The following is a 23,866-nucleotide window of genomic DNA, read 5'->3' as shown; positions in this document are numbered from 1 at the left end:
AGAATAACAAGCATAAACAAAAAGTAAAGTAGGAATCAGAATAGAAGCAATCAAACTATATTGCCCCATCGATACATTCTGGTCATATTGCACCACCAATAACAGTTGGAGAAAATGGAAAGCCAAGTACATCATACAGTGATAAATTACATGTAGAAAACTAAGGGGTACACATCTTCACAAGTATTTTACATCAATTATGACGACCAAAGTGAATAGTGAGATCATTCAAGTGGTCAGAACCAATTATACGTAACCCATGCTCATTAGCTAAATGTAATAAGCATATAAAACACAAATGGGGCGAGATATCATTGATGGTTTGAGCAGCTCTGCAGTCATCTGGAAAGGTGGCAATGATTTGCTTGAAAGATACTGTTTCGTCTTCCCCCTTTCAAAAACAAAATATCGGAATTAGAATTTCTCTATTTACCAGATTAGCGATGTGTTCGTGTGAGTGAGTTTGTGTAATAAGAATGACAAAATGTGAACTTCTACAAACAGAACTATACCCGAGTTGGAATTCTACTACTAATTTCTACCTTAACTTTGTCCCTAAGAAAACATAAAAATCCAATTATCAATGCTGCACATTGAGATACGTATAATGGTATGAAAAATGGCCTCATTTTATTTGGATAAGCTTTTGTCCATATACCAAAATGTTCTCAAATCAAGTTAGTTAAGTTTAACAATTAGATAAAGCAAAACTTCTGTACAAAGTAATGGTGCATGCCAAGATACCTGAGCGTCTGTTCGAGATTCTTGCAAATGAGACCAGAGTGTTTCTTTCAAAGCCTGGACATCAACTTGCTTAGATTTTTTGTCGTATTGAACTTCAATTTTGTTAACCTGTACCGTTCAGAAGAAAGAAACAATCATGAAAATATCTTTGCATCTTTACTTTCTTACTGAATCTGTACAAAACCAACATATCCAACTACAACTCCATCAAAGTTGAATTACGTTTTGCCAGACAATACATCATATTCCCGTTCACAACCAAAAGGGTCAAAATGAAAATTTTAGTGAAATTAATTGAACCTGGCGAGGCTTAGTAACAAGTTCATCAGAGTCCTCCACATCACTATGACCATCACCTTCATCAAATTGGCCACCAAATCCATTATCATCTTCCCAGGATGGCAATGTTCCATAATCATCGTTATGCTGCACTGGTTCATCTAAAAACGTGGAGCGCCAAAATGCCCATTAGTGCATAATATTACACACTAACGATCATCTCCTGTCTAGGAAAACTATGAGACTTAATATCATAGAGATAATACCTGAATGTTGTTTTCCCTTCCTCCTAAGACACTGCAGCCAAAATAATTAATCCACAAGAATTTGAGGAAAAGTTAAACCCGGGATGCTCCCATTTGAACAAAAAACGACATGGAAATAAGGTGGCAAAATTTACCTTTACATTAGGCAAAAGAAATAACTTCACAAGATCTTCAGGCTGGTAATGGCAATCTTCAGGAAGCTTAGTATTGCAAGGTGCTCTATTCTTAGGCAACAACAATGATTTGGGGTTTCTTGGAGGTGCAAAGAGATCTGAACCTTCTTTTTCCAAATTGTTTGTGAAATCAATATCATTTTCTACTTGTTTCTTACTTCTTGCTCTCTTGCTAATCGTTTCTGATCCATTTTCTGTAGGACTGTCCCTAGAAACTATTATAAAATTCCATATTAAATAACATACAAGTAAACTCAAGATGACGCTAGCTTGCAAAAGAAAAACGATTTAAACCTACAACCCTTAGCAATACCTTTAGTTTTACGATACTTCCAGTGCTCGGGGCCTGCCCAAGCATTCTGTCTTACAGCAAAACCCAAACATGAAATCAAATATTCATCTACGTTCCCCAATCTATCCTCAACATCAGGGTCATGGTAGGTATTTGACACACTTTCCTGTGATACTTCAAAATTTTAACAATAACTCCATTTTTGTTTCAAATATTTAATCCAAGGCTACATATAAATAACATGAATTTAAATTAATTTCAGGAGTATGAATAATGGAAAAAATGACCTCGTGGTAAGTTGGAAAACTTGCATCTCCACCACCAAGTCCATCATCAACCGTGCTTGCTTGGTCATCGTTATCATAATTTGCAGTGCCGAAGTTATCAAAATCATCACCATCAAATCTATCATCTACGTCGTAATCCGTATGAACTTGCTCGGCTGCTTTCAGACCTGAACTACAATAATCTGATGGTCGTATGTTATCTTCATCAAATAGATTGACTATATTCCTCAGAGTTGGAGATATTTCATCCTTCACTCGCATGTTCAATACCATCTCCTCGATGCAATCTACAGAAGTAGGAAGAAAATGCTTTAGGGTCTAAGTTTCTTCATTTTGAACCATGTGTCAAGGCAACACATAAAAAATGAACTATACAAGATGTTTTCAGTAACAACCACAAACCTTTGGCAAAAGAGATATCGATCATATCTGAGCTATCATGTCTATTCTCAAAAGACATACATTTTCCAGGCACTTCATCTGAATCAAAAAGCACCCTACAAGCACCATATACTCCAAGATTATTCATTAACAGACCCTTGGCTCCACCCTCATCAAATTGAGCAGATGTTTGATGATAAAGAGGATCCACCGCAAATGCCACTGATATCACAGACAAAACGAAATTAGAACTTCATCCTCATCTATCATAAGCAGAAAGAACTTATGAGAGGTGTGATCACCATCAAATTTCTTTACATTTAGAGCCTCAAAAGATGACTCCAGTGTCGACAAAGGAGACAACTGCAAGATACAGACACATGTTAACATACATATCCAGACAAATTTGTTTTACTTGTCAAAATAGACTTCCAACCTTTTTATCCTCCTCTTTCTTAGAACGAACTCCCTCCTGCTCACTTTCTGGATTTCCTTCCTGCATGATGGTTTCTGAAAGTACAGACAGATGTCAGAACAAGCAGCTGATACGGAAAACGAAATTACGTTAAGGTTCACTGCAAACTAGAAACCTAAAAGAGGTAAAGAAAGAAATGAAGAAAATGAAGAAAATATAGTGGTGAAATTAAGCACAAACATTCTACATGAAAGCCAAATGGCAAAGCACCATCATAAGATGCTAACATCTGCAATGACTGTTGTCTTATGCAAGTTTAGCAAATGTTGATGGTTGACATCCTTGAGTCCGTATTACGTAAATAATATTCAAATAATAATTAAATTTGAAATGGGATAGTTATTTGAAATGGACTTGTGTATTCAGCATTGCACTTCCTTGTTCTCAATTGACGAATAATCATTGATACTCCCTATAGAATCATAAACCATAGAAGGGGAAAAAGTTTGAGATTTTCAAGCTTACCTTGTTCATTTTCTTGGCCTGCCCTGTTCATCCCTCCAAGGACTTTATATGCCTCTGAATGAGTGGCATCCACCCTTAATGAGTATATCTTGACTCCAGCTTCAAGTGTACAACTTGCCTAAAGACAAAAAATCATGCAAACATCTTCAACCAAATTTTTAAGACCATAAACCTTATCACTGATGATTAACGCCCATTTTGTTTCAAGAATCATGGAAAAGTTTTATTAATTTCCAGAAAACAGAACGACGCCTACCAAAGTACATAATATCCACGCTTTATGTAATAAAACATACACAGGTGCAAAGCAAACAATCATTCATCAACAGTATAAACTATGATCACCAAATCTCCAGTAAAATGGGTAACATATTATCCAAATCATATTAACATCGTTCAAGCTTCCAATTTTGGTAAAGCCGCACGGTACATGGAGTCACATGGCCACCAAATAACAAAGTCGATATATATGAATCAACGATGCAATGAAAACTTTTGGTTTTACACCGTCATCTATGTTCCTAGAAGACTGGACTACCGAATTTGGTTAACATTTCTGGAAAAGGGATAATCATGAAAACCTTCTACTCAAGGAATTTTAAGATCTTGCTGTTTAAATTCAGAAACACACGCACAAATTGCTACTCTCCAAGTTTATCCTTAACTTATCAATTCAGACCTAATTGATGTATCGTCACGAAAAGTAATCAAAATTTCTTATTCTCAGGAACAATTCATGAGCAAATTCGTTAAAAAAATAAAACAATGGCAGCTTTCTCCAGACTATCAGTCAAAGAAACACAACCGACCTTCTGAAAATTTGTCTCTGTGTCCTCTTCTTCAACCTTAATAATCTCAGCAAGATGGTCAATTAAATTCAGCTCCCATGTATTTTTTTGATTAATTTTCTGCACCCAAAAAAAAAAATCAAACAGAAAAGCACAACAAATAATTAAGATTCCAGATAGTATGCATGTTTACAGAAACTACATTTTAGAACTAATTAAGGTCGCAATACCAAAGGAAGAGAACTTTGAGATGGATAAAGATACTCACATTTTCACTAGCGAGTTTGATGCAATTTTGAAATAACTCAAGGATCTGCCGCTTGTCGAGAAATATATTGGGATCTTCGCGAGGTAGGAGATTGGTAGCGATGGACTTTCGGCGACTTGCTGCAGCGCGTGCGGCCCGTGCTTGAGCGCGCTCAAGTTGGTCGTCGTTGGAGCCAAGGAAAAAAGGGCTCGTCGGAGATTGCAACTGAGAGGCCATCGGACGCCTCTGCTTCTGCGCTATTGATGGATTAGGGCTTAGTGTTTCCGCCATTGAAGGAATCAAACTGAGGTGATTATTACAGAAAGAAATTCCAGAAAGATTGGAGTGGGGAAGCTGTTTGAGGAAGAAGAACTAGAACGAGAAACACGATTTTCCCTCCATTTCTCTATTTGAATTTTGCGAGAGTAACGGGACACTTCGTGTTATTGTGTACGCTCCAACAAGAAATAGAAATGCCCCATTTTCCCAAGGATTTTTTTTTTAATTTAGAATTTTTTTTTTAAATCTTATTTTGTTCACTAAACTTTGAACATTATTCTATTTTAATCTCCAAACTTTTAAAAATATCCATTTTAGTCTCTAAACTTTTTTTAAAAAAATCTACTTTGATCCATGCTATCAAAATTTTGTTAATTCTTAAATGCAAGATAGTGAAATGACTTGTATTTTTAAATGACTAGACTAACTAAAAAAATATGAAATTTCAATTTTGAATTAGGTAGTAAAGTAAATTTGTAGAGGAAATCTCAAAAGTCTTTTGCACATTGGTCGTTGACATTTTACTTCACTTCCATTTTGCTCAACCCATGTTATATGCGATTTCTTCTCTAAAAATATTCCATTCTTAAAATTTAGTAGAAATTAATAGCAGTGACCAAAATAAACATTTTTTTTAAAGTTTAGGGATTAAAAAAAACGCTTTTCAAAGTTTAGAGATTAAAATAGGACAATATTCATAGTTCATGAACCAAAATAAAATTTAAACCTTTATTTATTTTATTTCTTCTTTTTCTTTTAGGATAAATATATTTGTAGGGTATTTTAAAGCTAGTTTGGTTTGTGATCCGAGAATTTTGAAAATAGAAAATTGTGCCGAAAATGAAAAACATGTTCCTTTATTTCATTATATTAAAAAAAATACATTTGGTTCTAATTTGAACTCAAAATTTGAAAATTGTGTTTGGCTGTGAATTTGGATATACAAAAAGGATTAATATGTATTTGGTAAATTTAGTCAGTTAAGATTATAATTTAAGAGAACTAATACGAGGTGTGATTTATTTAATGGAAACTTCTTTTTCAAAGTTGCATCTCATGTGTTCCTAAATTTCGAAACAAAATTTAAAAACAATAGAAACAAACCTTTTTTATTATTATTATTATTATTATTATTATTATTATTATTATTATATAATAGGTTATTTTTTAATACAAATCAGAAGGAGCCTTATTTTTATTATTATTATTTTAAATAGGGATCGATCAAAACTAAAAGATAAATCTTTTTTCTAATACAATAAAAAATTGAGAATTTGAATCACAAATCTTTTAATCATTCATTCTAATTGATTTTGTTGAATTAAGTTTTTATTACTGCAAAGAAATAAAATTAATGAGAAAATGATATGTCATGTTTAGATAAACTTTATTAATTGAGTTTGGCCTTTTATGTTTAAATTTGATAAGATATAGAATTCAAAAACAATAATAACGATTATAATTTAATAAGATATACATGATAAAAAGAAAAACAATACATAAGGTATACATGATAAAAGTAAAATTTCGATTTTTTAAGAGAAAATTTTGTTATTTTTTAAGTACAATAAAACTTTTTCTAATGACTAAAAAAATTTGTTCATTTGTAGTATATTATTTCTCTTCCATAATAATAATAATAACAATAATAACTTGACTTATGGATTATTTTCAAATATAAGAAAATAAACTAAAATTTTTATAAATACTATCTACGATAGACTGTGACGGTGGTATTTTGTTATTATTTATAAATATTTTCAACAGTTTTGTAATTTAAAATAAGTTCCGTTACCTTACATGTGTAACATAACTTAACTCAAAATCGATCTAAAAAATCGTAAGAAAACTAAAACTAGAACCAAAAAAAGAACCAAAAAACGTAAATTCTAGATTATTTGTCAAAATGAGTGTAACTCAATTGATATAAAACTTGTACTATTAACCTAGAAGACGGAATAAAGGTTCAAATCTCCTACCTTACATATTGACAAAAAACTAGATATACTTTCTAATAGAGAAAGTTGTTACGTAAAAATGTATTATCTCCTTTGAAGTTTGTCAAAAATTTAAATCTTCATTCTCCAGATATACTAATAAGAAATCATATTGTAATTAAGGTTAATACAAAAGACTTTGTAAAATTTTAGATGAACTTCATACTCATCAGCTTTCAAGCAGATAATCAAGTGAGAAAGTTGTAGAAAAGTAAAGAAAAAACCAAAAGCCTTGTTTATTCTTTTGAGCATATAATTCAACAAACAACCTCTTTAAAATACAGTGGTTTTGGAACCCATTTAACCAAAAAAAAAATGTCCTTAATCCATCTACAACAATATTTTCATCTTTTTCTTGCATTTTTCTCACCCATGCTTTCCATCAACTAGATTCTCTGATAAATCATTTTTCAAGATTCGCAACCCCGCCCCGGGAGTGAACTTTCTTGCAAACAAGTAGCACGACGTATACTTCGAGTTAACACGACACCACTCCGTTCGGTGTTCGGATTCATAGTCAATGTGATTGATTTCCTAGGAGATATGAAGATAATAAGGTAACAACCAAATCAGTTTATAAGCTATTTTTATCATTCAAACTTTTTGTTTTTGCACACTAATGCATCAACATTGCCCACACTGACCTTTATTTCTTTGATTCTCAGAGGAGTTGCATCTGGATAATGGAAAGTAACTGGATGCCAAGATCTTTTATCCACTTTTGGGATAGAACTATTCCACATCGAGTACGTCAGTGTTCGTCGTTCGAGTTCATTCTCGAGACCCCTTATCTTATACGACACCGACACAAAATAGTTTTTAGCGACAATGAACTCGAAGTAAGATTGGTAGTTAATGAGAATAAATATTGCATAACATCTCCAATGGAAGATCCTATCTCGTAATTGCTCGTAAAGATTTGTAAGTTAAAAAATACTTTTAGTCTCTAACTTTTCTAAAAGTAACAATTTAGTCAATCAACTTTTTTTTATAATAATTTAATCCATGTACTTTCAATTGTATAATAATTTAGCTTTTGAACTTTAGTATGTAACAACTTAGTTCTTATACTTTCAAATTTTTAACAATATTGTTACTTCGATGAAAGCTTTTTTTGGTATATGGTATGAGAAACAATTTAGTTTTACATCGTTGGATGTACGAGAAACAAACCGAAAAAACCAAGAGATGTAGATTTTCAAATTCTCATTAAGTACAATTTTCAAGTGCAAGTAAAAAAAGCAACTTACTGAAAGTAAAGTCTGCACATAATGCTCATCTGGTATGCAGTTGGGATGATACTTCTCCTTTTGAATATCAAATTTTGTCAAACTCCTGTTTCTAAATAAACCACAATACAATTTACTCTAAACAACCAAAAAAAAACTTACTGGTTTTTTCCTTCCAGTGGCGTCTTCCGACGGCGGCCATCGCTGCAAAAAGGAAAAAGATCATAAATCTGATCATGGGTATTGTTCTATTACTAAATTGAACTACTTGTAACTTTCATTCCACACCTCACAATGTTTCTTAAACAAAGGGAAGATTATGGCATCATTCACTACAATTTCAGCATGTTTCCTCACCAAAGTGATCCACTGAAAAACAAGGCAAAAATTTATCAATACATTATCTATAGGGACTGCTTAAGATCAGTATGTTATTTTACAAGTAGACAAAGAGACTAAACCTGAGAACCCTTTCGCCATTTTTCCTGCGATATTACGGGCAACATCTTGGGATTATATCGGCCTTCATCGACATTCAGAAAACTACACTACATAGAGAAGACAAGCTACTTAAAACCAACATCATTTCAATGCTAATACTAAAGTAGAAAAAGACAGTTTTTATCATCAAAAGTTCTAAAGTATCAGATTTACGATATAAACGATCTTCGTTACCGACATTTCGAATACGTACCTGTCAACAAAGCTTTTTGTAGAAGACATTAGATAATTGTAAGTATGATTGAAGTTATGCAGAGGTATGCAGCTGCAGTTACAATTCAAAAAAGTGGAAAAGAAAGTTAGATTCTTGGACTAATATTTAACAATTTTCGAGCACCGAAACACGAAGATCTTAACGAACCTATCAGAAAGAATGACAAATCTCTGATTTGCTGGATCATCAAGAGCTGCACCAAATAGTAGGCGTTCTGCTTCAATCATGCTAGAGTCTCCCCATAGTACCTAGACATTTGATGGCCACAAAATTAATTAAGCCAAGAAAATTGAGAAAGAAAAGATGACACTCATGGAGAAATACCTGAATACTGTTGTTTAATTGTCTGTCATAAAAGAAAGAAGACCTAGTGGTTGATTTGTCATACACAAAGCCTGGCTTTGAGTGAATGTAAATTGAAAATTTGGCTTGGTCTCCATTCTGTACATTTCATCAAACAATAACAAATGATGTAAATACAAGTGATCGTAAAACCACTTTTGTCATGTTTAATCACTACAAAACACGTTTTCCAGTTTTGAATGATTAAAAACATGTTTGTGATTTTGAAAATGTCAAAAGTGATTTTAAAGATTTCAGAATCACTTCCGAACATATCCTAAGAAGAAACTACATTCAGATACATATTAAACATGCCAATGAAAAGGGGAAAACCTTGAAGAAGTTGGCCCAAAGAAAGTCAAGAGGAAGTTTTTTACGAGTGAGAAACAAAAAGGCAATCTTAGGAGGTGATTGGAAGCCATGGCTATCTCCAAAACCATTGTTTCTGAGTTGGTAAGTGAAGTTGGAGGATTGAATTAGCTTGAACTCATCAGAATGAAATATCAATATGGCCAAAGTCAACACCATGGCACACACAACCACCACCATCTTCGAACCCGCCGCTGTCAACGGCGGCCATACCGCCATTGTCGAACTTTTCTTCTTTGTCATTGTTGTTTGATCTTCACTCTTTGTTTGTGATTTAATCGGTACTTAATATGTGTTTTCATGGTTTAGTGCTTTAAACTGAGTTATAATTTTTGTTATAATCATCCTCAAGTTACAAAGTAGTACTAATTGATGGTTTTGTTGTTCTTAATAAATACTCATTTATTAGTATTTTTTTTAACTCTTCCTTCACTTTGAAAAGAAAAACCAAAACAACCAAACATAAATTTAATTTAATGACTCTCTTAATTCTCTCTTAAACCATTTTAAATTCATAATAAACAAACCGTTTCACACAAACGTTATTAACAATTTATACAACAAAGTCATAAAAATATTGAACAAACTAAATATATATATATATATGAACAAGAAATTCAATGTGGATGGGATCAGGGGGAGACCAGCAATAGGGAGATCTAAAACCAAAGAATAGGTTGAGATTTGAGGTTTTTCTTAGTTAAATTTTAATTTTTAAATTTCTTAAATTTATTGTTATATTTAATTTTAAGTTTGATGTCAATATTAGATCTAAGATTGAAGTTGCTTGTTATTAAGCTTTTAATGTTTTGTGAGTTTCTCTTTTTAATATTGTTTTAAATTATAAGTTAGTAGTATTAATTAGGTTCATATCCTTGTCCTATATAAGGTTGAACTACCATGTATTGAGTGTATCACAAATCTCGATTTTATATACTAAATTTTGAATATCACAATTTTGTGTACTACATTTTGAGTACAATACTTTAAAATACTCCCGGAAGAAATTACATTCACATACATACTAAACATGCGGAAAAGTTGGCCCAAAGAAAATCGAGAGGAAGTTTTTTATTTTCATTGCTTTCCCTATGCAAGCAAATAATTCTTCAACTTTTATTTTTTGGTCAAGTTTCAAATTATCTTATTCTTTTTTATTTTATTATTATTATTATTTGTCTTTTGTTATATTAATCAATGGTTGTTAAAGTTACAAAATATTAATCAACAATGCTTTAATTTTCAAATTCAAACCATGTAAATGGTTACTTATGCTTTAATGATGGAGAAGGGAGAATCGAACACTTGATTATGAAGTTGATAATACAAATATTATGTCGGTTGAATAATGGTTATTTTGGCATCATAAGATTGATTGACACTCTCAAAATGTTTTTGAAAAGATCACATAAAAATACTCCTTTTTAAGCCTTTAGGTGCCAAGTATTAAATGACTTTCCAACAGGCATTTAAATTCATTTGAAATTTATGTAAATTCTCTCAAAACTTGCATAGTTTCTCAACAAAATTCATTGACATCGTGTAAAGCAAATAATTCTGTGAATTTATTCTCATTCTTCATCTTTTTCGTCTTTGGTTAAGTAAAGTTTCAAGTTATCATACTTCTTTTCTTCATATTGCCTCTAGAAGTAATGTATTATTTTATTAAAAATAAAGTAGTGTATTATTGATATTTAGTATATATATGAGCAAAGAAGTTTTATAAAAGGAGAAAAACCAAAACTGGAAATAGAATTAATGACCTGCCAAACGCCAGCTGAAGGAGAAATTATAAACACCATGGCTACACACCAATCAAGAATTAATATCTAACTTTTTTTTTTTTTTGGGCAAAGGTATTGAATTAATGCATGGGATTACAAACTTCTAATCTCATTCATAATATAAATACTATGTCAATTGAATTATTCTCATTTTAGCATCTAATCGTTCTAAGTGTATATAAATCTATATACTATATTTTTAGACTATAATATCCTTCTAAATTTATATTTATGACAATTACCTCATTTCAATAGTAAATTTAATCCGTTCAAGTATTAGTTATTCATTATTCAAATAAAAATTGTAATGTCATCTACATATTAAAATATAAGGCCCCATTGGTAACTATTTTATTTTTTGTTTTTGTTTTTGAAAATTAAGTCTATATCATCTAAATTTCTTACCATGATTTGCATTTTTCTTAAGTACAATGGTTGAATTTTTAACTAAATTTCAAAAACAAAAACAATTTTTTTATTTCTCAAAATTTGGCTTATTTTGTAAATCATTGATAAAAAGTAGATAATAAATGAAGAAATTAAGTAATGTCTATAGGCTTAATCATCAAAAACAAAAACAAAAAAACAAAATGAAACAAAACCTAAATAACTAAATTGAAACTTTTTTTATATATAAAAAAAAATAGAGATTAAATTGAAAATAAAAACACAAACATTATAGACATTTTCCATAATAAAATCATAAGAATATAAAAAAAAAAAAAAAAAAAAAAAAAAAAAAAAAAAGAGGAGCAAAATAAGACCCTATTAAGACCATTTTCAAATAAAGGAAAAAGAGCCAACTTATTTATAAATATAGCAAAATGTCACTATTTATCGGTGATCGCACAAGAAAATTTACTTTATGTACTAGAAGTAGAACTGTCTATCAATGATAGACCACGATAGACTTTTAGAAGTCAACCTATCACAATCTATCACTCAATGATAGAATTCTATCGCGATCTATTACTAATAGATAGTGACAATTTGCTATACTTGAAAATATTTTCAACAGTTTTACCCTTTAAAACAATTACCCTATCTTAAACAATATTTAACTTAAATTAATACTAGTGTGTATATATTATATATAATATATATGACAAGGCCAAACAAGAAATTCAATGTGGATGGGATGAGGGGGACACTGGCAATAGGGAGATCTAAAACCAAAAAATATATTCATTTCTGCATTCATCTGAGTGTCGATTATGATGGAAGAACAATCACCCAGTCCATTACCTTATAGCAGCAGCACCCATTTTTTTCTTTACAATTTTTAAGGTTCGAGTGCTTTCAATGAACGACATGTCGTATTCAATCGATCCTGATGTACAAATTCCGTGCTTTAATTTTGATTTCTTATCAAATAAGCCACTACACATCCCAACACAGCACCTGCAACAACCTGTTTCAGTACCACAAAGTCAAGATGAAGTTACAAACAGAAGTAGACTACTTGTACTTTTAATGAAGGAACAATGCATTACGGTGTCAATTAAGACTTGGTGTTCAGGCAAGCGTACGAGGATAATGCACACTATTACAACTTCAAAATAAGATATTTTAGACCTCGTTGATAACCATTTTGTTTTTGGTTTTCTATCTTTGAAAATTAAATTTACCTACAGTTTTCTTGCTTTATTACCTACTTTTCAAAAACTTGATTTCAGAAACATGTTTTCAAAAACCAAGTTAAAATTTTAAAACCAAGGCCAAGTTGGATAAGTGATAAATATTTCTTTCCTTTTTTTTTTTTTTTTCCTGTTTTTGAAATTTTGGTTTGTTTTCTTCTCTAATCTCCTAACTATGTTTTCACCTTTATCATGGAAAGATTTAATTTCTTAGTTAAATTCTAATAACAAAACACTCAGGCCCTTGGTAACCATTTCGTTGTTAATTTTTAGTTTTTGAAAATTAAGCCTATTTCATTTCAATTTCTTATAATTGTTTGCATATCTTAAGTCCAATAGATGAATGTTCAGCTAAATTCTAAGAACAAAAACTACCTTTTGAAAACTACTTTTTTAGTTTTCAAACTTTGGCTTAGTTTTTAAAAACAGTAATAAAAAGTATATGACACAAGGAATTTAAGGGTGGTATAGGTGTTTATAGTCTTAATTTTTAAAAATCAAATGGTAACCAAATAAAGCCTACATTTTTTAGTTGGAATTTAGGCTTGATTTTTGTAAACATCGGTATAAAATACACAACCAAACAAAGAAATTTATGGGTGGAAGTAGTGTTTAATTTTTAAAAACCAAATAATCATCGATCGGGGCCTAAAAAAAACAATTTTTAAAACTTGATTTTGCTTGTGTGGAATTTAAATGTGTTTTTTTAGGAACGTGGAAAACTTACTAAAAACAATTGTGTTGAAATAAGCATAGTTTTCAAAAATAGAAAATCAAAAAAGGTAATTGTTTTAACTGGTAAAACTATTGAGAATATCAAGATGTCACTATTTATTAGTGATAAACCGTAATAGACTACAATAGACATCTATCAGTAGATGATAAACTGCAATAAACATCCATTAGATACTAATAAATGTCTATTGCGGTCTATCATGGTCTACGTCTACCATTGATAGATAGTGATATTTTGCTATATTTGTAAATAAATTAGTTCATTTTTCTTTATTTGAAAACAGCCAAAATAAAGTAGTTATCAACTGGATCTTGGATAATAAGAAAAAAGCTAAATAGAGATATTGATCAAGTCCCATCATAGTCCAGATGGAGGATATTAAGTTAATTAACAGTCAGCCATAGCAGGATTACAATACATAGATTGGAAAAATAGAATGCAAATGATCATTGTAGATGATAATATTCAAATAATTAGTATATAAGCCATAACAAAAGTGCCATTTGTATATTCAAAGTTCCTTACTAGTTAAATCACATTGGTATTTTGTAGCTACGGAATTGTTGAATTAGTATCGTCTTACATCTCAAAAGATTCGAGTTTTTTTCTCCAGAATATTGACAATTCACAGAATACCAATTTGCAAGGCTAAGCACTTAATATCATATCTCCATATCCACACATAAATATGAGACTAATGCAAAGAAATTACAAATGAAGCCAGAGATCCGCAAAGGCACTGACCTGAAGTGGAGTGTGGCCAAGTGAATCTCGCAATGGTCTAATACTGGACAAAGGATGTTCAGGAGGAAACTCGCAAACTATTTGATTCAGCAACTGCAATGATCATCAATTGATAAGACTTGAACAAGAAAAGATGAACATGGGAATTTCGTTTGTAAAATGGACATAATAATCAGACTCAAGGAGATCCAGATGGAAGTGGAAATAATAAATGAAAGATAAAACGTGGAATCTATATGTGCTTTCGAAAGAACTTACCTCGGCTTGACGACCAGCATGAAGTCTGACACCAGCAGCATCATACATTACCTTCAACAAATTGAAAATGTATGAAGACCTTAAAACATTAAGAAGATTTCAAAAACCCGAAGTTTAAGTGCGATCACATTTAGACAAATAATGAAACAAGAATATTTGATTAGAAACATAAACATTCAAAAAGCAGTTTAAACCAACTTGTCAGGCACTATGCAATGGGAAATAACAAGGGATACAAAGTCCGTTACTTCTTACCATGGTGGATGATTGTACACTCTACACTTGGCTTCACATGTTAAAAAGAAAATCTGATGTGTTCACAATAGTTCCTGTTCTTTCAGTTGATTCAAACTCAGTATGGAAAAAAGTATCAAGACTTTTAGATCTGACAATGTGCCTGAGTTAACTTTTGAACAATTTTTTAAAGAAAAGGGAATTGTATATCAGTTTTTGTGTGCTACTAGACCTGAGTAAAATGATGTGCAGAAAGAAAACACCGACACATTTTAAATGTTGCACAAGCCTTGTATTTTTGGCCTTTTTACCTCTTTCCTTTTAGAGTGAGTGTGTATTGACTGCTGTGCATTTGATAAGCAGAACTCTTCACATGTTTTAGACGGAAAACTTCTTTTGATTTGCTTAATGGGTTAAGAGTGTTTGGTTGTCTCTGTTTTGCATCTACTCTACCATCAAATTGACAAAAGTTTGCCCGAGTTATTCCTACTGTTTTTGTAGGATATGCCCCTGGTATGGAAGCATACAAACTGTTTCATAGTGATACTTTTTCTAGAACTATTTTTTAGTACAATGGGAGTTGGAAATTTGAACGATAGACTGTGGGGCCCCAATCATAAGTACTTATAAACGTAGGGGTAAGAAAGCACAAGGAGAAGAGAGAAGAGGGGATCAAAGGGGTGAAGAAACTGCTGGTTGTTAGGAGTGGGGACCATTCGGTTATGGGAGAGAGAGAGAAATGATGAGCTTAAATAGGGGTTTACGTAGAGGGCTGAGGGGATATCTTGTGTGGGAAGAATTGGACAAGCTTGGCTTGTAGGAGAGGAATTTCAGCGCTCTTGAAGGTGCTGGGACTTAGTGGGTTTTATTGGTTTCTTGTTGAATCTTTCTTTTCCAGATTGTAATTTCCCTTGAAGTTTATAAATAAAATCGCCCAGAGCATTGCTCTGTTATTGGGAACTTGTTAGGCTTTGGTTGCAGGTACAAGAGTCCTAACAAATTAGTATCAGAGCCCGGCAACATCCAACCTAGGAAAAACAAGGGTAGAGAAGAGGCAAAAGATGGAGGAGAAGATTGACAGCAACACCGAGGGAATCGTTGAGCTAGGGGAGGGAATGAACGAGTTGAAGAAAAACATAGAACGACTCACAACTACGATGCAATACCTAGTAGAAGTACGTGAGAAAGAGACCTCGGAGGTGACGGTAGGATCTCAGAAGTCCAAAAATTGTAAGGGAGAGGAAGGAGAGAGTTCATGTACCAAAGCGCATGAGGGGGCAATCGACCGAAGCAAATACAAGAAACCAGAGATGCCAACATTCAATGGAGACCACCCCGATTCCTGGGTTTATCGCGCGGAGCATTTTTTTGAGATCCACGAACTAACGGATTAAGAGAAAATCAAGGTGTCTGTGATTGCATTCTCACCAGATGCAGTGGACTGGTTTCGTTGGGCTCACAATCGACGACTGATTCGAATATGGGAAGACTTTGAAACAAAGGAAGTTCGACCGTTTTAGTCCTACACAAGAAGGTACCCTTCTCTCTCGTTTGCTTTGAATTAAACAGGAGGGATCCTTTGAAGACTACTGGAAGAAATTCGAGACCTATGCGACGTCGATTCCTTTTACTTCCGGGCATGACCTGGCTATGTAACATGGGCTATATGGAAGTACACTGGCCTAGTCTAACAATGACTTTTACTTCTGGGCAACAGAAGGTGGTATTGAAGGGAGACCCCACCCTCACTACTTCAGAAGTGTCACTCAAGGTAATCACACACAAACGGGAAGAAGATGTTGTGGGGTTTTTGATCAAATTCCAACACCTTGAACCAGAGACAAATGAGAGACAGCTTAAGGAGAGAACCGAAAAGGAAGAGGAGGAAACTCCCTTGTGCATTCAACCTGTGCTAAAAGAATTTCAAAGAGATATTCGATACTCCTACTACCCTCCCCCATAAAAGGGCAGTAGACCACAGAATTCTAACAAAGGAAGGGGAACCACCTGTGAACGTCAGGCCCTACAAGTATAGTCATACTCAAAAGGATGAGATAGAAAAATTAGTCAAAGAAATGTTAACGGCCGAAATCATCAGACTCAGCCACAGTCCTTACTCCAGCCTGGTTCTGTTAGTTTTAAAAAAAGAATAGAGGATGGTGATTTTGTGTAGATTACAGGAGGCTGAATTGGTCCACCGTGGCAAACAAATTTCCCATTCCCGTAATAAAGGAATTGATCAATGAACTACACGGATCGATGATCTTCTCAAAATTGGATCTCAAGCCTAGCTACCACCAGATACGAATGCACGAGGCAGACATAGAGAAGACAGCCTTCAGGACCCATGAAAGCCACTATGAGTTCTTGGTAACGCCCTTTGGGATAATGAACACTCCGGCCACTTGTCAATCGTTGAACCAGATTTTTAGGCCATTCTTGAGAAGGTGCGTATTGGTTTTCTTTGATGATATCCTAGTTTATAGTCTTGAAATGAAGACACTCATATTAAACACCTTGGCATGGTTTTAAATGTCTTGCGAGATTACAAACTCTATGCCAATAAAAAATGCACGTTCGACCAACAGAGGATCTAATATTTAGAACATTGGGTGTCGGCAAAAGGAGTTGAAGCAGACTAAGAGAAGGTTCGGGCAATGATGCAGTGGCCTATTCCTAAAAACATTACAGAACTGAGGAGATTCTTAGAACTCACGAGCTACTACAAAAGGTTTGTCAAGGAATATGGGAGTTTGGCGAAATCGTTAACCCAACTGTTACAAAAGGATGCTTTCAGGTGGACTGAGGATGCTACAATGGCATTTAACTCACTTAAGCAAGCCATGACTACTCTTCCGATCCTCGCTTTCCCCAATTTTGAACTACCATTTGTGATAGAAACCGATGCATCCGGTTCAGGAACACAGGCCAATTGCATACTTTAGCCAAGCATTGTCGACAAGAGCACAAGGGAAATCGATAAACGAAAGAGAGCTAATGGCAGCGGTTCTATCTGTACAAAAATGGAGACCATACTTCCTAGGGCACAAATTCACAGTTATTTCCGACCAAAAAGCCCTCAAGTTTCTGTTAGAGCAAAAAGAGATCCAACCTCAATATCAAAGGTGGTTGATCAAGCTGCTTGGATATGCTTTCGAGATTCTTTACCAACGAAGGCTCAACAGTAAGGCAGCTGATGCTCTGTCCCAAAGGCCTCAAGAAGTAGAACTAATGACATTAGTAGCCCCCACACTGATTGATGTCGAAATAATAAGACAAAAGGTAGAGGCGGATGAGGAATTACAACGAATCAACTAATGACATTAGTAGCCCCCACACTGATTGATGTCAAAATAATAAGACAAAAGGTGGAGGCGGATGAGGAATTACAACGAATCATTAAGAGGCTTGAGAAGGACCCGACGAGTGTTGCTAAGTATTCCCATAAACAAGGAGTGTTGTTATACAAAGGAAGGCTGGTGATATCACAAAATTCCCGATACAACACCACCCTACTGTCAACCTTCCACGATTCTATTTTGGGGGGCCACGCGGGGTATTTGCACACATACAAAAGAATGGCCGGAGAACTGTACTAGCAGGGTATGAAAAACGATGTCAAGAAGCACGTGCCCGAGTGCCTAATTTGTCAAAGAAACAAACATGAATCAGTGGCTCTAGTAGGATTGCTACAACCTCTACCAATTCTAGATCGTGTATGGGAGGATATATCAATGGATTTCATAGAAGGATTACCCAAATCCCATGGGAAGGATTCCCTGATGGTGGTCGTGGACCAATTAAGCAAATACGCTCACTTCTTCCATTGAGCCATCCATTCACAGCTAAGAAGGTAGCTGAAGTATTTATCTGGGAAGTGGTACGCCATCATGGGTTCCCTCGTTCTATAGTGTTAGATCGGGACAAAATATTTGTAAGCAGTTTCTAGATGGAGTTATGTACAGCCCATGTAGTGGCGCTTAAACAAAGTACGGCCTTTCATCCCCAAACGGATGGCCAAACAGAGAGGGTCAATCGTTGTGTAGAAACATATCTCAGGTGCTTTTGAAATGAACAGCCAAAATGGTGGTTTAACTCTGTTCCTTGGGCCGAGTATTGGTACAACACGACCTTTCACGCCTCTATCAATACCACTCCTTACACGGTGGTCTTTGGAAGACCTATTCCTCCCTTGATATCCTATAGAAACAGGAAGACGACAAATGACACACTAGAACAACGACTGCTAGAATGGGATAGGGCGTTGGTAGCCCTCAAGGAGCATTTGGCCTTGGCTCAAGAGAGAATGAAACACTACGTAGACAAACATCGGAGGGAAGTTCAATTTGAAGTTGGGGATCTTGTTTTCCTGAAACTACGGCCGTATAGACAACACATGTTAGCCCAAAGGAGGTGTGAAAAGATAGCTCCCTGATTTTATGGGTCTTATAAAATCACAGACAGAGTAGGATCAGTGGCATATAATTTAGAACTACCCAACAATGCAAGGATACATGATGTCTTTCACTTTTCTCAACTTAAGAAATTTTTGGGCAAGGCGGCCCAGATACAGAACCAACCTTCAGATCTGTCGGATAATTTTGAACTACAGATGACACCGGAAGCTATCCTGGGAGTTTGTTGCAACACTACACTACTTCGGGAAGAATGGCTGGTTAAATGGAGACACTATCCTGAAAGTGAAGCTACATGGGAAGGAGTTGCTGGAATGAAGGAATAATACCCAAAATTTCACATTAAGCACAAGGTGCTTGAAAAACTAGGGGGTATTGTGAGGCCCCTAATCATAAATACTTATAAATGTAGGGGTAAGAAAGCTTATAAACGTACGGATAAGAAAGCACAAGGAGAAGGGGAAGGGGGGGATCAAAGGGTGAAGAATTTGCTGGTTGTTAAGAGTGGGGACCATTCGGTTGTGGGAGAAAGAGAAATGATGAGCCTAAATAGGGGTTTACGTAGAGGGCTGAAGGGATATCTTGTGTGGGAAGAATTGGATAAATTTGGCTTATAGGAGAAGAATTCCAGCCACTTGAATGTGTTAGGACTTAGTGGGTTTTATTGGTTTCTTGTTGAATCTTTCTTTTCTAGATTGTAATTTCCCTTGAAATTTATAAATAAAATTGCCCAGAGCATTGCTCTATTCTTCGAACATGTTAGGCTTTGGTTACAGGTATAGGAGTCCTAACATAGACCTATTGATCGTTAACACATACTTATGGGGTTTGATATTAAAAATCATAATTTTTTTTTATCTCCCACGATGTAATATTCCACGAGGACATTTTCTTTTTCCCTTTTTTGAATAGAAACAACTGCTTTCATTGAGAAAAAAATTAAAGAATATAAGGACATACAAAAAATAAGCCCCACAAAAACCCCACTAGAGGACGGGGGTCCAATTAAGAATAATGTTCCTTAAAGAGTAATTACAAAAGTCTTTGAAATCGAAGCACAAAAAGAAACATGAAATCTCACCAAGGACCAAACCTCACTAGGGCCACACTCAACCCCCCTTCCTCTCCAAGATCTTACATACACTCTAGCAACCCACAAAAAACGACCTCTCTCTGAAAGGCAAGATGGAGGAGAAACTCCTCGATCGTTGCACAGACATCCCTCTAATGATCTAACAATATCATATGCATCCAAGAAGCAATCCCAAACAAACTTCGCAAACTGATGGCTCCAAAGAATGTCATCCAAGTCTTACTCCACCTTCCAACAACTAAACAAAGAATGCAACAAAACTGACCCATTAACAGGGGCATCCTTCTCAAAAGCCTATCAAAAGTGTTCAAATGACCCAATATAACTTGTCGGGTAAAGAACTTCACTTTCTTTTGAATCTTAATCCTCCATAACACATCAACAACTGACTCGCTAACGAGAGAGAGGTCCAACAACAAACAAAAGAACTTAGAGGAGAACCCCTCAAGAATATTAGGATTCCAAGCACAAACATTCCTTCACCCAAACCTAAAATTGAAAGCATCAAGCACGCACAGAAAAGGGGTTACCTCCAACGTATCCCTATCGGTCAAGGGATGACAGAAACCAAAAGAAAAAGACACATAGCTCCCTGACCAAATCAAGAAATCAAAAACCAAATGAAAGGAGGTGATTCGGTAAAAAAAAAAAAAGAATTGTTGTTTGAAGTGGCCGTAAGCCTTGGTAAGCTAAGGGAGAGCTTTCAACTGATGGAGAAACATACTTTTCTTTATTCATCTCTATTGGTATTAGAAAGTGTTCAGTCTACGAAATCCCCGTAAGCAAACGCGGACCTAATCTTATCTTTCCTCTATTCCCGATATACATCTCACTGTGGTTGTTTCCTTTAATTGGTCAATTGTACAATTGGACTTCAACAACACTTTTCTACATGGTGAATTATTTGAGAAGTCTATGTGGATCATGTCTCTAACAAGGGGCAGTGTCTTGTTTTTAACAATCAAAATCCAATTTTTTGTGAGGGGTTCTTGTTCGGACCTTTTTCGGCCCTCTTAGTGTATGTAAACAACATGATTATCATTAGAGCCAACCCTTCTGCCATTGATCAACGGAAAGTTCTTCTCAATAAGAAATTTAAGCTTAAAGACTTGGGGGATCTAAAATAACTTCTTGGACTTGAGCTGGCTCATTCTTCCACAAGAATATATTTGTCACAAACTAGAGTGACATTATACTCTGCAACTCTTTGAAGACATTGGTCTTCTTGGTTATGAACCTGAGGCGGTGCCTATAGATCCTCATCTCAAGCTAGGGCAAGTTGGTGGTGAATTGTTAGTTGATTAGTAGATTGTAGTATCTGGCAATTTCCAACAAAATAAGTGATGCAGCAAATCTTGCAAGATTCTTGTAAATCTTGACCAATCTTTGTAATCTTTTTAGGATCTTTTGTTAGTTCTTTAAAAGATCTTGTTTTTTACCCATCAATCTTGTGTTTCTTTAGTGAGTAGATAAACCCTCATTAATCTTGTATTTCTTGTTTAACCAACCGGTTATTCATCCTTTATAACCAGCTCTAATACTTATTTTACCCAGCCCATTATTAAGCCTTTTAACCAAAGTACCTCTTCCTCCGGTTGCCCATCTCCTTGAGGTTTAGTGTCCAGCTTCTCTTATAAATAGAGGCTCCCTTTGTATATTTGTAGACAGATTTTAACAAAATTTCAGAGTATTACTTTACTTGAGTGCATCACTAAGTCAGCTTGTTTCTAAACCATGAAAATTTCATTTAGTGGTTGCACATCACTTGCTGAAATACTTGATAACAGTAACTGGACAAGGTAATTTACTTCAGCCAATCACCAATTTTCAACTTCCTGCTTTTGCCAATTTTGATTGGGCATCTTGCCAAGACACGCGGTGTTCAACAACTGGATTCTGTGTTTTTCTAGGTGACTTTTTGGTGTCATGGAAGTATAAGAAACAGACCATTGCTTCCCGTACTTCAACTGAAGCAGAGTATCGGGCTTTGGCTTTGACTGCATGTGAAATTGTTTGGATGTCCTCTCTGTTATCTGATTTACAGATTACTTCTTCTTTGCCTACACTATTGTTTTGTGATAATCAGGTGGCAGTTCACAATGCATCGAATCCCACTTTTCATGAAAGAATGAAGCACGTAGAGTTGGATTGTCATTTTGTTCGGGATAAGCTTTTTGCTGGTTTTTTAAGCTGCTTCCCATTCGTACTCATCTCCAGCTTGCAAACATGTTTATAAAGCGTCTTGCTTCTAATGTTTTGTTTCCTCTTTTATCCAAGATGGGTTTGTTGAATATTTTCACTCCATCTTGAAGGGAAGTATTAAGGTAGTTTAGTAAAGCTGTTTCGTTGCTATTTGTACACTTATTATTCTGTTGAGTGGTTTCAACCATTCTTTATGAATAAATAATTTCATTATGGAAATGAATAAGATACACATTTCATTTCCCATCTTACACTTGTTCAATTTTGTATCTAATATCTTACTTGAATTTCATTTGGCATTTACATAGCCAATTAACCATGCGTAATTTAAAAATTACACGAAAAGTTGATTTTGGGCGTAAATCGTGATCCTTATATATACCATACTTATGCTTGGCAAATGTTTTAACTAAGTAAACAAATTAGATACAAAATTAAAAATTTTATGAAGTAGAGGAACTAAATAGATATCACCAGAATATATTAAGAACTTTTTAAGCTACCGAAGAACTGTACTTACAACTTATAATTTAACCTAAATAGTAAATCAAAATCCCAAACAAGCATTGAACTACTTTGAAAGGATGTACAGCTGATGCCTTGATTCTTTCGGTGCCTTGATTCTTTCGGTAATGAAGGCATCAGAAGAAGAAAGTAGACGGAAAAAAACAAGCATTTAAACAAGAAGGAAAGAAAGAATGAAGCACATACAATACATGCAAACACCAGGGCGATGGCAAAAGCAGGTCCTCCGGATCCATCCTGTATGGCAATAGCAACGGCCAAAGCAGTCACAGTTGCAGAGTGAGATGAAGGCATCCCGCCAGAATCAAGCATCCTTTTAGATTCCCATTTTCTTTCCTTATACCTAAGAGTCAAAAAACCAAAACACAACAAAAATAAATAAATAAATAAAAAGCTCTGGATCCCTTAGATCATGGAGAAATGTACAAAAAAGTGGCAATCGGAAAGATGATGAGAGCAGAGAAAGAGTACCAGGTGGTAAAGAGCTTGAGAAACTGGGCGATGGCGCCAGCAAGGAAGGCGGAGAGGAGGGGGAGATTGGAAGCGAGCAAAGGAGCCGGCGTCGTTTTAACGGAAGATGAGGCTGCATCCCCAACCGTCATCACCTCGTCCGTTAACACAAAGCACAAAACTGTACTTCTCTGGTTGCTCGCCGGAAAGTTCAACGACGGAGTGAGGATCTGATTCCGATTGGGCAAGGAGATTGAATACGGAGATTGGTTGTCAGAGTTGCTTTCGTTAATATTATTTTATTCGGATATTGGAGCAATTTGTATAAATAAAATAAAAGGAATGGTTAGGTGTGGCTGCACCTATTTCTTTTATTTCCAGACCTCTTTTTCTTCCGTTAAATCAAATTTAATTAAAAAAATATATATTAGCATGCGATAAATTTTAGTTTTTTCATTTT

General features: G+C 34.6%; 3 protein-coding genes across 3 annotated transcripts; all 3 read right to left on the bottom strand.

Moving 5' to 3' along the window:
• Nucleotides 1–31: 31 nt before the first annotated feature.
• On the bottom strand, nt 32–4,843 carry LOC120087593 (condensin complex subunit 2). Its single transcript, XM_039044411.1, has 13 exons — nt 4,419–4,843; nt 4,172–4,270; nt 3,363–3,480; nt 2,859–2,932; nt 2,725–2,785; nt 2,444–2,644; nt 2,042–2,328; nt 1,776–1,920; nt 1,424–1,677; nt 1,290–1,320; nt 1,045–1,184; nt 745–852; nt 32–391 (listed from the first exon to the last, which is right to left on the bottom strand). The coding sequence occupies exons 1-13, from the start codon at nt 4,686–4,688 to the stop codon at nt 194–196; spliced, it is 1,986 nt and encodes a 661-aa protein (XP_038900339.1). The 5' UTR covers nt 4,689–4,843; the 3' UTR covers nt 32–193.
• Nucleotides 4,844–6,929: 2,086 nt separating this feature from the next.
• Nucleotides 6,930–9,547, bottom strand: LOC120089032 (glycosyltransferase BC10-like). Its single transcript, XM_039046463.1, has 10 exons — nt 9,293–9,547; nt 8,942–9,058; nt 8,765–8,865; nt 8,597–8,668; nt 8,364–8,445; nt 8,191–8,271; nt 8,065–8,106; nt 7,924–7,980; nt 7,318–7,464; nt 6,930–7,207 (listed from the first exon to the last, which is right to left on the bottom strand). Exons 1-10 carry the CDS (start codon nt 9,545–9,547, stop codon nt 7,040–7,042), a joined length of 1,122 nt encoding a protein of 373 aa, XP_038902391.1. The 3' UTR covers nt 6,930–7,039.
• Nucleotides 9,548–12,168: 2,621 nt separating this feature from the next.
• On the bottom strand, nt 12,169–23,740 carry LOC120088686 (uncharacterized membrane protein YuiD). Its single transcript, XM_039046106.1, has 5 exons — nt 23,428–23,740; nt 23,143–23,299; nt 14,488–14,538; nt 14,230–14,322; nt 12,169–12,523 (listed from the first exon to the last, which is right to left on the bottom strand). Exons 1-5 carry the CDS (start codon nt 23,556–23,558, stop codon nt 12,464–12,466), a joined length of 492 nt encoding a protein of 163 aa, XP_038902034.1. The 5' UTR covers nt 23,559–23,740; the 3' UTR covers nt 12,169–12,463.
• Between the last annotated feature and the right edge of the window lie 126 nt (nt 23,741–23,866).

This window comes from Benincasa hispida, chromosome 10, assembly GCF_009727055.1.
Source record: "Benincasa hispida cultivar B227 chromosome 10, ASM972705v1, whole genome shotgun sequence".
Lineage (NCBI taxonomy): Eukaryota > Viridiplantae > Streptophyta > Magnoliopsida > Cucurbitales > Cucurbitaceae > Benincasa > Benincasa hispida.
The sequence above is the reverse complement of the archived record's forward strand: the minus strand, read 5'-3'. Positions and strand labels throughout refer to the sequence as shown.

Bases quoted from the DNA above. Each gene is read 5' to 3' on its own strand.
- LOC120087593 (XM_039044411.1), bottom strand. From the start codon at position 4,688: ATGGCGGAAACACTAAGCCCTAATCCATCAATAGCGCAGAAGCAGAGG. The intron at 2,786-2,858 runs GTTGGAAGTCTA...TGTATCTTGCAG, and splicing joins AGAAAGAGGAGGATAAAAAG to TTGTCTCCTTTGTCGACACT. The intron at 392-744 runs GTATCTTGGCAT...TGTTTTTGAAAG, and splicing joins AATCTCGAACAGACGCTCAG to GGGGAAGACGAAACAGTATC.
- LOC120089032 (XM_039046463.1), bottom strand. From the start codon at position 9,547: ATGGCGGTATGGCCGCCGTTGACAGCGGCGGGTTCGAAGATGGTGGTG. The intron at 8,107-8,190 runs GTGTGGAATGAA...TCCTTTTTGCAG, and splicing joins TGTTTAAGAAACATTGTGAG to CGATGGCCGCCGTCGGAAGA. The intron at 7,465-7,923 runs GTAAGTTGCTTT...GTGTCGTATAAG, and splicing joins ATGTGCAGACTTTACTTTCA to ATAAGGGGTCTCGAGAATGA.
- LOC120088686 (XM_039046106.1), bottom strand. From the start codon at position 23,558: ATGACGGTTGGGGATGCAGCCTCATCTTCCGTTAAAACGACGCCGGCT. The intron at 23,300-23,427 runs GTACTCTTTCTC...TTTGACTCTTAG, and splicing joins CTCAAGCTCTTTACCACCTG to GTATAAGGAAAGAAAATGGG. The intron at 14,323-14,487 runs GTAAGTTCTTTC...TGATCATTGCAG, and splicing joins ATGCTGGTCGTCAAGCCGAG to TTGCTGAATCAAATAGTTTG.